Source organism: Theropithecus gelada, chromosome 7b (assembly GCF_003255815.1).
Source record: "Theropithecus gelada isolate Dixy chromosome 7b, Tgel_1.0, whole genome shotgun sequence".
NCBI lineage: Eukaryota > Metazoa > Chordata > Mammalia > Primates > Cercopithecidae > Theropithecus > Theropithecus gelada.
In genome coordinates this window covers 7,247,183-7,261,960 of record NC_037675.1, presented here as the reverse complement: position 1 = coordinate 7,261,960, position 14,778 = coordinate 7,247,183, and the positions used below count along the sequence as shown (strand labels likewise).

The 14,778-nt window shown below is 44.2% G+C and overlaps 1 protein-coding gene across 9 annotated transcripts in view; it reads right to left on the bottom strand.

Annotated features, from left to right (window-relative positions):
- The window catches only part of NTRK3 (neurotrophic receptor tyrosine kinase 3), a 385,221-nt gene that overhangs the window by 46,356 nt on the left and 324,087 nt on the right, over nucleotides 1-14,778 (bottom strand). For all 9 annotated transcript variants that reach the window (XM_025392723.1, XM_025392719.1, XM_025392717.1 and 6 more), the window contains 2 exons: nucleotides 9,918-10,090; nucleotides 6,080-6,323 (listed from right to left, as the gene is read on the bottom strand). In XM_025392723.1, coding sequence (XP_025248508.1) covers nucleotides 6,080-6,323; nucleotides 9,918-10,090 — 417 coding nt within the window. The remainder of the gene's footprint in view (nucleotides 1-6,079; nucleotides 6,324-9,917; nucleotides 10,091-14,778) is intronic.

Below are 14,778 nucleotides of genomic sequence, written 5' to 3'. Positions count from 1 at the left end.
ACTCTGGCAGAGATTGCCAGCTATGCAGTACAATTCGTGTTTTTTCTCCTCTATGTAGGACACAGCTATGTTCCATTTCTCAGCCACCTTTTTAAATAGGAAGGTCATATAACTGGGTTCTTGCCAGGAGAGAAAGTGATTAGTCCCCACTTTCAGGCCAGGTCTATTAACAACATCCCACACACATTCCTTCATGCCAGTTTCTCCTTTTAGCTGGTTGGAACATACATAAATGCCTAGCATGACCAAGGACTCCACACAAGGAAAAGGGTAGAGCTCCATGAGCCTGAACGATGGTGGAGCAGAGGACTACTCCTCCAGTGAATTCACCTACTCATACTGTTATGTGACCTAGAAACGAATTTCTATTTCTGTTGCAACCATTATATACCTGAGTATCTATTTGTTACAGCAGTTGACTTACCTTAACTAACACATCTAGGTAAGCCTTGTCCATTTGGAAATCGGAGAAAGCATTCATATTTTAGCTCCAATAATTGCTAGGGTTTGAAAATGTCCTCCAAAGATCCTGTGTTGAAACTTTAATCCCCAATGCTACAGTGTTGAGAGGTGAGAACTTTAAGAGGTGATTAATCGGAAGGGCTCTGCCCTCATGAATGGATTAATGGTGTTTTCATGAAGGTGGGTTTGTTATCACAAGAGTGGGTTTATCATAAAAGCAAGTTTGGCCCACTCTTGGTCTCTTGCCATGTGATGTTTTCTGCCATGTTATGACACAGCAAGAAAGCCCTCACTGGATGAGGACCCTCAATCTTGAACTGCCCAGCCTCCAGAACCATAAGAAATAAATCTCTTTCTTTAATAAATTACCCATTCTGTGGTATTCTGTTATAGCAATACAGAACAGACTAAGACAATAATTAATATTTATTGATTATTGATCATCCTAAGAGCTTTATATTTACTAACTCTTAGTCCTTACAGAAAATGCATATGATAGGGGATATTGGCTCCATTTTACAGTTGAAGGCACAGAAAAGACAGGTAACTTGCCAAAGTTCATACAGTCAGGAATTATAGAAGCAGAGATTCAAACCAAGGCAGTGTGCGTCCAAGAACTTGCAACTTTTCTTCTGCTATGGGGATGCGAAGATATCCATAAAATCGAATATTCTTCCCGTAAGATTGGCTTGTTCTAAATGATTCCCACTTCCTAATGATTACTGTTACTGTCTTTCTAGGAGTTTCTGGGAACCCTGACCCAGAATCTCCAGCTTAGAATCCAATGCCTCACTACCTGCTGCCAGACTTGCTTATGACCCACACCTGTGTGTCCACCTGGATTTTTAGCATACTTGCCCCATCATGTCCTAGACACTCAGTTCTGTCTTCTACCAGAACCTAAAGTGGGTCATCCCTGACTCAGACCATCACTCATTTTCCTCCTCTGAACATTCTCCCAGGATAATGAACTGCTTGATTAGATAAGACTTGCTCCTGCTGCCTACTGCTGCATTCCACATCATCTCCAAAGGCTCACCTCCCCTTAGTGAGCATCTGGTTATCTGTCTAGATTTCTCTTGGTCTGGAGTGACCTATTTCCTAATTTTAAATTCCCTTTCTGACTTCATTCATTCATACTTCTATTAGGTGTCTAACAAGTGCCAAGTACTGTCACACAGGACAGCACACAGGTACACAGGACAGCAGGGTGAACAGAAAGGAACACTCCTGGAGCTCTAGATTAGTTGGATCCCATTCCCCCCGAATTCCATTCCTCCCTGATCTCAGTGTATTGACTCCTCTCCCCAAATCAAAACATTTGAAAACATCTGTATTCTGAAATCTCAACCTTCTCCCCTTCAGGACATTCAAAACTTTAATTCTAGATTTGACTACCAGTTTCTTAGTGTTCTCTGATGTTCTTAGAAAGATATAGTGGTACCCAAAGCCCGCCCTTGTGAAAGCCAGTGAAAAGGTAATCTTGGAAGCATTGAGTCAGTGATTCATAGAAGGAAAAGGTGTTTGTCATTATGAATGTCTTAAGAAGAGAGAACAAATCGCTCTGGTGCTCTGGTGTGGGAATGTTTGTTTTCTCTCTCTAAATGTGTAACAGGAAATTAGGCAGTTCACCTTTGTAAATTGTTTGCATATCACTTTTGCATGAGCCAGATGGTGCCTCTTCGTTTTAATAAATTAAGAATGAAAAAGAAAGACTATAAGGAGGAGTTTATCTCCATCTCTCCCCCTGCCCTTATATGCACATTCTGGAATCTGCACTGGGCAGACAAACACGCGTGCGCGCACGCGCGCGCGCACACACACACACACACACACAGGCCTGGATTATCTGCACTTAGTGGTATTAGGCATAAGAAGCTGACAAACTCTTAGGCCCAACTGATTTCAGTAACCAGTGACAGCAGAGAGGTACAAACCTGTCTGGGGATATCATCTCACAGAGAGAATCCTTCACAGTATTCTCGCTATCTGACAAATCAGAGCATTTCCCCCAAGGCCTCAGCCGATGTATACTGAACAAAAAAGTTTTACATAAATCACCCAAATGTGGCCTTAGCTCTAGGATTCATGAGCAAGACCCTATAAACATTTATGAGACGAAGAGGCAAGTATTGATGACCCAGTATTTCTATACATGTTGAAACCTGAAGAAAGACATTTTCCTGAGGTGGTCAATGCAAAGATCCTACTTCTTTGGAGCAGCTGCATGATCCAGTTTATCTTCTGGTGGTCAGGGAGTCCCTCTCTCTGTCCCAGGAATTGCATATGGAAATAAAATTATCCACAGAGTTGTCTTGGCTTGGATGTGAGCGGAACTAGTAAGATCATGTAAATAAGAGCTTATTCAGTAAGTATTGTATTACAGGCTCTTTATACAAATTAACTTGCTTAACATCAGCACAACTCTGTCGAGTGAATATTTTTGTTCTCATTTTAAGGACAGAAAAATTGAACAGAGGTTGGGGAAAATGCATTCAGGTTACATGGTTGCTAATGGTGGTTGCACATTAGGATTGAACACAGGTAAGATTAGGCCTAAATCGAAGAATTCCATTGTCATTCCAATGTCTTCCAATATGAATAATAAGACTTCAGGGTTCATTTTGATGCGACTTCAGGCAAATCTACTTCTGCCTTTCATTTTACAGAAAAGTAGGGAACGAAGAGTGGTGTATACAATAGGACACTGTGAGTAAGTGAACATGAAGATATTCCACAAGCTGGTCTTTAAATATCTCATCAGTAGAATACACAGATTTCCAACGGTGTGCTGTGTTTTTACTGTAAGAGTTATCCCTTTTTGTTCAAACTTCCCTGGGACCAAAAATATACATTTCAAGCTAGCTGGCCTTGGCTAACATCGCCCTTAGAACTCGTGAAGAAGGAATTGAGGTTACCTGTAGTGTGTACATATTCCCACCTCACTCTCCCTTCCTTAAATTCTAATCTACCCTGGCACCCACAGAAATTAGATAGATGTATTCCTTGCAGCCCTTTAAGTCATAAAGAGCAACAGTTCACAGTTGTTAAAGCAAGGGCAGAGAAACATCAATTGGGGATGTGATCTTTTTATTTTCTGTTTTTCCTCTTTTAAACCAGATTCAGTAAATATTAAGTGCACATCTAGAAGTAAGTTTGAAGGGCCAGTTAGCCCATTCTGGTCAGACATGGTTTCCCGAGACTCTAGTGAGGTCAGTAGTTATCAGCTTGGCATAATCAAACATCTGCCTTTCACAGAGAAAAACAATGAGCCATCCCTTGTTTTCATCAACACCAACACAAATCTGAGCACAATCAGACAGACCAGCAAACCCCATTAAACAAAGTGGAAAGGCAATTAAACGGTGCCAGCTCCAGCCAGACTCTAAGAAATCTATGACCCATGCCCCTCTTAGTAACCACACCAATGCCTCTCTTGGAAATGAATGAAAAATATGGTCTAGACACTAAGGAGAGACTCCTCTTAGATATTTTCTGGCAAGTCTGCCCTGGCCATCAGTCTGTGACTACTGCCACATCATGCCCCCTTTTCCATACCTGGGGATACTGGACAGGACAGGTGGCTAGAGAAGCTGCCCAGCTTGCTGTGGACACTCTGTGCTTTATCTTATATTCTCTCATGACAGTACATCATCTGCCATTCTTTGGTTGTACCACAAACAAGTCACTTTCCAACCACGAAGGTCATTTCTCAAATATTCCATTTTTCTCCAAACTATTGCTAAAATGAAGTGTCTTGACTGATCTGTTTTAATGTCTGAGTGATCTCATTTAGGCCATCAGGAACATCCAGATAGAATGGATCTGCACCCACTTCAAATTCCCAGCCTCTGGTCCACCATGCTCAGTCCAACAGGACAATCATATCTATTTGACTCATGGTATGATCACTCACTTCTCCAAAGATGAGACAAATGGCTGCCATGATCCTGGCTATAGACTGAACGTTTGTGCAACCCCCAAATTCATATGTTGAAACCTAAGCACCAAGGTAATGGTGTTAGGAAGTGAGGCCTTTGGGAAGTGACTAGGTTACGAGGGCAATGTATTCATATGGAAGAGTTGCCAGAGAGATCTCTTAACCCTTCTGCCATGTGAAGAAGACACAGCAAGAAGATGGCCATCTATGAATGAGGAAGCAGTACCAGACAATGAATTTGTTTGCACCTTGATCTGGGAATTCCCATCCTCCAGAACCATGAGAAATAAACTTCAGTTTTTTTGTAACCTATCCTGTTTGTGGTATTTGTTATAACAGCCGAAAAGGAATAAGACATCCCTTGACCTCCAAAACATTGTCCCACACTCTCCTTATAACTTCCATCCAAACTCCTCTTCCTTTTGATGTCCCAGAAATAGATTTTCTGTTTTTTGTTTGTTTGTTTGTTTGTTTTGTTTTGTTTTTTAAGACAGAGTCTCACTCTGTCACCCAGGCTGGAGTGCAATGGTGTGACCTTGACTCACTGCAACCTCCACCCCCCAGGTTCAAGCAATTCTCCTGTTTCAGCCTCCTGAATAGCTGGGACTACAGGCACATGCCAGCACGCCCAGCTAATTTTTGTATTTTTTAGTAGAGACAGGGTTTCACCATGTTGGCTAGGCTAATCTTGAACTCCTGACCTCATGATCCACCCACTTTGGCCTCCCAAAGTGCTGGGATTACAGGCATGAGCCACTGCGCCCAGCCTTGGATCTTCTGTATTTTTTAGCAATCTGCCCTCAATCCGTTTGCAGAAGTTATCTCTGTGTCTCAGGTTGCACTCATATTTCCCCTTACTGAGATAAGTGACACTCATGGCCATTCATTCTTTCCCTGGAAATAATAACACTATCAGAATCAGTCAATAATCCATGGAAAAAAAGACTCCCAAACACTCAGGGAAAAAAAAAGATTCTGGGAGCAAAATAAGACTCTTGTTAATGTAAAGCAGATGACTATATGAAGGTAAAACTGAGCAGGATGGCTCTTCTCACAATCAGACGTTTTTCTAGGATCTAACCTGTCCTCTCTCCAAAGTTGGCTACAGATAACGCTTCCTTTCCTCATCTGTTCTAGCCCATTTGGATAATACTCAGCAATATATTAGCCATCTTTATTACTTTACTTAGGTTTCCTCTTCTCATCAAGATCTACCTTTGGAAACAAGGTAATTCTTAAATAGTCACAAGATAATTTCAGAAAATAAAATGTGTCATGAGTGAGGCTAGATCTGGGACTGGGTAGGGAGACATTAAACATAGTACCAAGTTGGGTGTGTCTGTGTGTGTGTTTGGGCACATACATATACATGTATGAGTATGTTTACATGAAGAATGAGTATTGGAGCACGTAAGAACACAATGCATATGTTATTGCAATGTACAGATTACAGTTCAGTTAAATGTCCAAGAAGAAAGGAGGAGTGGGCAATTGAGAACATGCTAAACAGGTATATCAAGATGCAAGAGAGGCCAAAAAATAACTGTTGAGTGCATGTCTGGGCATGGGTGTATATATGTGTGTGCCAGAGTGACAGGGTTAATGGACAATCAGAAAGACATGTAAGCAAGGCGCTAGCTCTGTGACTGAGTCCTGCAGCTGGGAAAGTCACCTTACCCTGTAATAATCCGTGCTGTAGACATCTCTGGACATGCCGAAGTCCCCAATCTTCACTAGCAGATTCGCTCCAACCAGGCAGTTCCTGGTGGCCAGGTCTCGGTGCACAAAGTGCTGGGAGGCCAGGTACACCATACCCGAGGCAATCTGACTGGCGATGTGGAGCATTTGGGAGAGCCCCAGCTCACCCTTGGCCTGGCGTGGCTGTCCATCCACAAGGATCATTGCATCTGGCCCATGGGCCCTGCAAGAGCGTGGGGAGAAAGGAGGGGGCAGAGAGAAATCAGGATATCAAGGAGAAAGACCTTCCTGGGTCCCTGGCCTCTGGAATGCCCCACAGAAATAAATAAAATTTCCCCTTCCGTCCTGCCTATGGTCTATTTTTATCTGCCCCAAATTAGATTACGTACATGTGGGTATGGGTGAAACTCCACAACCAGATTCTGACTAAGATGAGAGCAGACATACTCAAATGGAAGAGGGAATAAACCTACTCTTTTTAATATTTCACTGCTTCCTAGGGTTTTCACAGTGCTAGATGTCTATTATAGAATAATTAGCAAAACAACAAATAACTCTGCCATAGCCCTTACTATGCGCTCTGATTGTTTTAAATATTGTAATTCACTCAACTTTCCCACCCCAATTTTGAAATAAAGAAATTGAGGCACAAAATGATGAGATCGCTCAGCCAAAGTCCCAGAGGTTCAGAATGGCCATATGTGAAATCAGGAAGTAGGATCTGAAACCAGACATGTGACTATAAAAAGAGAGCTTCTAAAAGGAGCATTGGGGGTGCTTGTTCCAAGATTCCCTGGCCCCGCACCCCAGGATTCTGACTGGCTAAGTGAGCTTGCTCATTTGCATTTCCCACTAGCTCCCAGGGCTGATGCTGGCAGTTCACGCTCAGTGGCACTGGGACACTCTTAACCACTCCACTACACTGCTTAGCACTGGGTAACTTATGGCGTTAGCAGTGCACAGTGGAGAGAGCCTCTGACTTTGAAGCATGGGTCTGGGGTACCCCCAGAACCCATTCCATCCCAAATCAAGGCCCGAATTTGTTATTCTAACACCTTACCTAGTCATATCAGTCACTTTTAGTGTTCACTCTTTTCTCTAGAAAGCCCAGTGAGCCGTAACCATACCCAGGGCCCTTATTTATGAAGTTGTGGACTAAGAAGCCCTGGTGTGCAGCAAGGCCTCTGCCTGCTTTACTGCTTCTCCGATTTCCTCTGAAAAGCACCATTAAGTATGAGCACATCCCTTTTACTGTCTCCGGTGGGCTCTGCCTACCTCACTCCTCAGAAGGAGGAAGGCTGCATCAGCTCTCAAGGAAGAGGGGTCAGCAGAGAAGCCCTCCCTTCTGTCTACCTGAAAGTGCAATCCAGCCTGCCTCTCAACACCACCAATGCGGAGATGCGAGAGCAGGCAGGGTCAACCTGCGGGTCACGGAGGCTGTGTTTGTGAGAGAAGCCAACAGGATGCCTCCCAGGAAGGGTTGGCACGGCCAGTTGCTAAGAGCTTCTGGCCTCAGAGAATTCTTTAGAAGTTCACCCTTGACTGATAGTGCCTAGGAAGACAGATTAATGGAAGCTACTGGGAATCTGGTCAGTAGTGGAGGGTAAAGTTCAGATTTTGCTGCAAGATTGCCCCAGGAAGACTGTCGAGCTTTGATTTAGATAGACCCCTCCATGCTGTCTTCAGGAAGGGATCCCATAGAGACATAGAGGTCTTCAGAGTGTCAGCAAGTCCTTGTAGAACCGTACTCACATGAGCGCATTCCCCATGCTGTCTGCTGTGGAGAAGGCAAGGCACTAGCGCTGCCCCTCACCTTATATACTTCTTTCTGTTTCTTTTGCACTCCTTTTCCTTTTCATCTTACTTTCTGCTTCTCCCACTCCTTACCTTTACTCCAGGCTCTCACTCTTTATCTCCCTTCTACTATCTTCTTTCTCTTCCCTTTTATCATGCATGACAGTAGTGCAGAGGTACCTAGGAGCTCTCCTTAACCCTGCTGGTGGCTCTTGGGGCTGGAGGTACTGCTGAATGTAAGGATACGGTGTGGTGAAAAGTAGGGCATGCCCCTTGGGCTCCAGGGGAACAAAAGGACAGGGTGAGGCTATTCTGAATATTGAGAAAAGGTGTTGCCTGGATTAGAAGTTACCATGGTTCACAATTCTCTTAAGATAGTAATAGTAATAACTTTAATAGTAGCTACCATTGGTTGATCACTGAACTACTTGCAAAACTTGTCTAAGCATTAAACATACACAGTCATTTAATACTCATAGCAACAACCCCGTGAAGCAGTTATTAATAGTCATGTTTTCTAGGAGAGAAAATTAAGATTTAATAATGTGCTCCAATTTGCAACTAAGATGTGACAAATTCAAGATATGAACCCAAATCTGTCTTATGCTAAAGACAAAGTTCTCCAGGAAAGGAATCCATTTCATTGTGAATCCAGATTTAGAAGGCTTCGAACATCCCACAAATACTTTCATTTCCTTCAGGGCCATTTTTGCAGAAACCTCACTCATAAGCAGAGCTCCAGAGAGTCCTCCATTCCATTGCCTGGTACTAACTCATTTCTTTGCCCCTCAAAACCACAACACCCTATTGTATGTCCCACGTCAAGAGGATGCTTAGCAGTTTTTGGTGAGTGGGCTAGAGCCTCCTATAATTTACATTTGAACTTTGGAAATCTTATCCTCAGCCACAGAGTTCAATGAGATTCAAATTGTGGCGGTGGCAGAGGCCACACCTTAAGTATACAGGGCCTATGTGTTTAACCTGTTTCTTGGGGCCTTGGGTTCCACAGACCTTCACACGGCTGTTCCTTCCATATCTGGGCACTGTTTGGAAGCGGCATCTGCAGACGGCAGAGGAGTCCTAACTCTGCACTAGCGATGAGATGCTGTCTTCTCTGGAGAAGGGAGAACCACCCTTGAAACTTCATCCAGAACTTCTGGCTGGAGTTCCAGTCTCTTACCAGTCACATTAAGAGCCTTCCAAGTCCAGAGGATCTTGTTCCAGGCTCGGAGATACCCTTCTTACAACAAATCCTTTCTTTTTAGAATAGTACTATCCAATAGAACCTTCTATTGATGGAAATGTTTATACTGTGCTTCCCTGTATGGTAAAAACTAGCCACACATGACTAACAAGTACTTGGCTAGTGTAACCAAGGAACTAGTACGACTGAATTTTTAAATCTTATTGAACTTTAATTAATGTAAATCTAAATTTAAATGGCATAGGTGGCCACTGTACTGAACAGCACAGTTCTAGAATTAGCCTGAAGAAAATCATTCCCCTTTTTGTTTCAACCATCTCTGCCACCTGATGAACTGTAACCTTGGACCTTCTTACTCAACATCAAAAAGTCTCTAGCAGGAAGGATTCCAGGAGGGGTGTAAGATACTAGCCTCACTTTGCAAGTGAGAAACTTAAGGCACAAAGGGAGAAAGCTATTTGCAGCATCAGAGAAGGGTGGCCCTAAAATCTTGGAGTTGTAAGCCACAGGCTGTGGGGCTTCCAGACTCCTCCTGGACCTATTCCAGACCCTGATCTTCTTCTCAGTCCATTTTGGAATGAGGAAGAAGAGTATAGGATACTTACCATAGCATCCTCAACTTGTTTTCCCTACAAACTGGGGACAAAGGCCTGAATCTGACTGCTAAGGAGATGATGTATAGTAATGAGTGTATTCATCTAATTTCTCATCCTGAGAGGTAAGTGTTTAGAAGGGGTAGTACAATTTCTGGCTCCAGGGAAAACCCCAAGAGTTCGGTGGGACTGGGGTCAGGTGTGGGGGAAGACAATCCTTCCTTACCTGAGGAACTTATTCAGGTCTCCATGCTTCATGTACTCAAAGACCATGATGAGGGGGTCCCCATCGCCACACACTCCATAGAACTTGACAATGTGCTCATGCTGCAGGTTGGTGAGCAGCTCGGCCTCCCTCTGAAAATCCTTCCGGGCAGCCAGGGTGGGATCCTTCAGGGCCTAGGAACGATGCAGGACACAGGCGTTTGGCAACTACAGGGCAGGGGGCTGTCTTTTCTACTCCTGGAAAGAAACTGGCCCCACACACCACTGGGCTACCAATAAATATGAATCTAAATGGAATTTAAAGACAATGAAGCTCAATCTGAGCTATGAGACCTGACTCCTTCCTCCTCCAGCACTTTGATCCCTGCAGAAATAGAAACCCACTCTCTGACATCCACATCCTATGCACTCTCCAGTGATTTCAAACTCTGTTCATCACAGAGCCGTGGGCTTCCACTGGTGAGTGTACATGGCAGCTGGAGGGGCTGTGAGGAGGAAAGCCTGGCAAAAGCCCCTGCTCCTAAGGTTTTCTTTGAAGAAACTGTCCCACAGCTAGAATAAACAGTGTGAAAACCGCTGCCCCAGTGCTTAACTTTGTGAATTAGTCACATGCTCGTAGCCTACTAGAAACTGGGCATGCAACACAATAAAGTCTCCTTGTCTTTTGGAGTCCTTGTTTTTAGATTGTGAAGGTATCTACATTTGCAGTGGGGTGTGAGAACTTTGACCTCTGGAAGGCACCTGTGTTCTCCCAATAGGGGTTTGGAGGAAGCAATAGGGTGGGAAGAGTGGGGTGGCAGCTACAGGAATGGCAATTAGTGGACAGAAATCTCAGATACACTCAGGGCCAGGCAGAGTCCTACAAAGTCCTAGTGCAGGATGGAAAGGAGCATCTGGGGGCCACCAGAATGCCACCATTCAGCCTCTGTCAGGGTGAAAACTCAACTGTGAGTAATAGGTGCAAACTAGGCCACTTCCTGTAGGGCCAAGGAGGATGAATATACCCAGGTAGATTGTAAGTTGTACATGTGGATTTCCCAGCACCAGAAGGGGACTACAAGACCAAAGACAAAGCCTTTGAGCACATCTGAAGGACTTTGGTTACGGCACTGCCATAGGCACAGCAATGCTGGCTAGATGGACAATGGTCTGTGAAGAGGAGGGGCCCTTTCTGCACGAGGAGCAGCTTATGCAGGTGGGCGCCCCCATTTCTCCCTATGAGGCCAGAAGGCAAATGGGGCCAAACATTCAGTTGCTTAAACTGACACACTTTAGTAACCTCAATAGACACAACACAAGGCAATGAGGAAGTGAGTGTAACATTGGCTCACCATTTTCAGGGGAGTGACCATCTAGACAGACTAGAGATTGCTTTGCATTTTCTCTGCTAGGCATCTGGCTTTTTCAGGCTGACAGGTCCCTCCTATAGATCACGCAAGTGCCAAAACATCTCCCTCACCAGACATCTTTCTCCTGTTCCTGCAGCCCCATTATCTGAAATCTGTAGGGCTTCCCTGGTTCTAGCACTGCAGTAGTGTGAATACGCCAAAAGAGATGTATCTAGGGGGTCCATCAAACCTGTCAGCCCTTAGCACACATTAGAAATGATGGACTGTTAGCATGAAAGGAGCCCTAGACATCATCTACTCCTACCTGCTCATTTCTGGAGTTGGAGAAACTGAGGCTGAGCCTGTCCAGGAATCAGCTCACATTCACACTGATTAAATGACAGACACTTAGAGTTTGACTGGACCTCAGTACTCTCCTTGTGGACCTCACAGTGCCCCAAAGTTCAGTAGCAATGCCTCTAGGGTCATCAAGTGGAGGTGTGGTCTTCCAGCCAGAGATGAAGCCCCTTTCAACTTCAACCAGCACCACCTTCATTCTTTTTAAAATTTGAAGGCTTCATAAAAATATTGCTTGATTAAATGAATCTATGGCTGACAAAAATGTTCAAAGTTATCTAGCATAACTTTCCCATTTTACAGATGAGATAACTGGGGTTCCGGATGGGGAAGTAACTTGCCAAAGATCACGTAACAAGTAACAGCTTGGGTCTGGCGCCCAGGACACTTTCCTGCCCAGCACCCCTGCCTGAATTAATTTATAGGATAAATTAGTCACTAGGCAGCTCCCCAAGAGAATGGTGGGCAGAGAAATAAAAGGATGTGAAAGTATAGAGGAGAGGGTCAGGAAAAACGGTGTGGCATTGGCTGCCAGCAGAGTGGCTGGGCCCAATGAAGGTGCCAGGCTTGAAGATAGGGCAAGGACATTTGATCGGCCCATTGCTGATTTTTACCAGACCTGATTCTATGTGTTCTCCACTTCAGCTCTGGCTGATTGCTCTGTGAAGCTACCTAACAACAAACGAATAGGATGTAATGTCCACCTACAACCAGAACAAAGACATTTGAGGAGTCAGAGAGTCATGGTGAGAGACAATCTCTCCTAGGGACCCAGCTCCCAGCAGCAGCCATGAGCTGAATGGGCTAGGTCGTGGGTATTGGATGATGCCGAGTGATTTATTTGTGAAGAAGAAGAAGAAGAAGAGGAAGAAGAAGAAGAAGAAGAAGAAGAAGAAGAAGAAGAAGAAGAAGAAGAAGAAGAAGAAGAAGAAGAAGAAGAAGAAGAAGAAGAAGAAGAGGAGGAGGAGGAGGAGGAGGAGGAGGAGGAGGAGGAGGAGGAGGAAGAGGAGGAGGGAGAGGGGGAGGAGGAAGAGGAAGAAGAGGAGGAGGAGGAGGAAGAAGAGGAGGAAGAAGAAGAAGAGGAGGAGGAACCCAGCATGGGTGGGATGGGAGAATATAAAGATTTATGTTGAATGCTGGATTTTTGAGAGGGAAAAGTAGATCAAATTTGGGGCCAGTCAAACGGCCTCTCTCCATCTCTTTAAATCATTCTCTCCCACAGTCTGGACGTCAGTGACAGCCCTGGGATATTTCTATTCTCAGCTCTCAAGCAGCACCAGCCAGTGCCCCCCTAGGCTGACACCCAGCACTGTAAGGCAGAGATGGGTTCCTCATTCGGGAGATGAACACAAAGCAACCGCCATCACTTTCAGTCTTCCACATCCCTTCTCCATGCTTTCAAAGTGGGCTTTCCAGCTCTTGAGTCAAACCTGAAGTTCTTACCTAATTGGCCAAGTGTGGGGTATGGCAACTAGGGTTGGGAGCTGCCAGTGGCCCTGTCCCCAGGTATTGATGCAATTAGAACAGAGGTGACAGGAGGAGAATAATGAGGAGGGAAATAGGGCCAGTGACTCTCTGGCCCCTCTCAGTGGGGTCCACATTTAATATCTCCATGGCTGGGAAACCTCAAAATGGGTCACCAGTCAGTGGCATGGGAAAGAACCGATTTATCATAGCCATCAACAGTCAGTGTAGAGACATGCATCTTGCCAAGAGATCTCTGAAGCTGGGGAAGTTCCTGGCTCAGTCCTTTGTACGGTATCTTTAGTACAAAAAGGAGAGCTAGAATTTGCCCTCCTTCTCTCCCTCTCTTTCTTTCAAAGTTTGCGGACATTTCCCTTTCTTATCTTCCCCTCAACATGCACCAGCTGTCATGTCCACTCTGCCTTGGGGAGAGGGTTTCAGTAAGGTTGTTTATTTGGATGGAAGGAAAATAGGCTAGATGGCAAGAACACAACCTTTCAACAGCTCCCAACTCTTCCTGGGTCATTCAGCATCTTCATGTCGTCCAAACCCTGCTACTCTCCATCTTACTGTCTTTTTTTTTTTTAGGGGGAGATATTTCAAAGGAGGTTCAGTTTCAGATTTCGTTAATATCCTGAAATTCATTTTTATGATATATATATGATATACACACATTCCTAAATGTTCTAAATCCTAAGTGGTCAAACACACACACACGCACACCAATCAACCCCCTTTCATTATAAAATCATCTTTCTTTTACTGACTCGAAATCCACTGCCACTTCCTTTGGGTGACAGTCTCACACAACTCTACTAGGAAAAGAAGATGGGTAGTTGTTACATACAGGGGTGCCCCTCTCTCATCTGTCTTCCTGGCTTAAAACTGGCCATTGGCTTCCCAGTGTTTATAGGATAAAATCCAAACTCCTTAACACAGTCATGGACTTTATAAGGTCTGGTCTCCCCATCTCTCTTTGCCTCCTCTCCTCGCACACACTCCTCCCGCCTCATGTATTACACTTCAGTCTCATGACCTTTCCGTACCCTCCAAGATTTTCTCTGCCTCAGGGCCTTTGGTGCTCCTTTGGCCAGAAAACTCTCCACTGAGCTGTGTCTACATGACAGCCCAGATTAGTTGGCACTGCCTATGACCTCTGCAGAGCATGAGATCCTGAATACTCCCTGCTAGCTGGATACCCAGGGAAATACTTCTGTCCCACAGAGGGGTTTACCAAGAGTTGTCTGTGATTGTTCCCAAACTCATTCATGACAACTAAACCTGCTAATGTAATTACTTAATGTAATGAAATGCTCTAGAAACCAATGAAATATGAGTGTATATTGGGGAGTTTTTATGGAAGCTAGGATGAATGCTTTTTAAAAAACCTGCTAAAGGTCAGCGGTTAAAAATACTGTTAAGAGTAGAAGGAAAAAGCATAAAAACATAGGGAAAACAGTAAAAATCTGACATTCTGCACTCAGATTGTTTCACAAATGTTTTAAGCTCCTGCTTCAATTTAAAGTAATTGAAAGTGGAAACTGTGACTACTCAAAACAAAAACCAAAACACCCTTCAAGCCAAAAGGAACCCAAAAGCTGAAGTTCAGATATATTGGAAGAAATATAATGCTAAATCCAAATGACTAATATTATAAAAAACCAGGACATAAATTTCCTGAAGATAAATCAATTTTATTAGAATAGCTCAAAA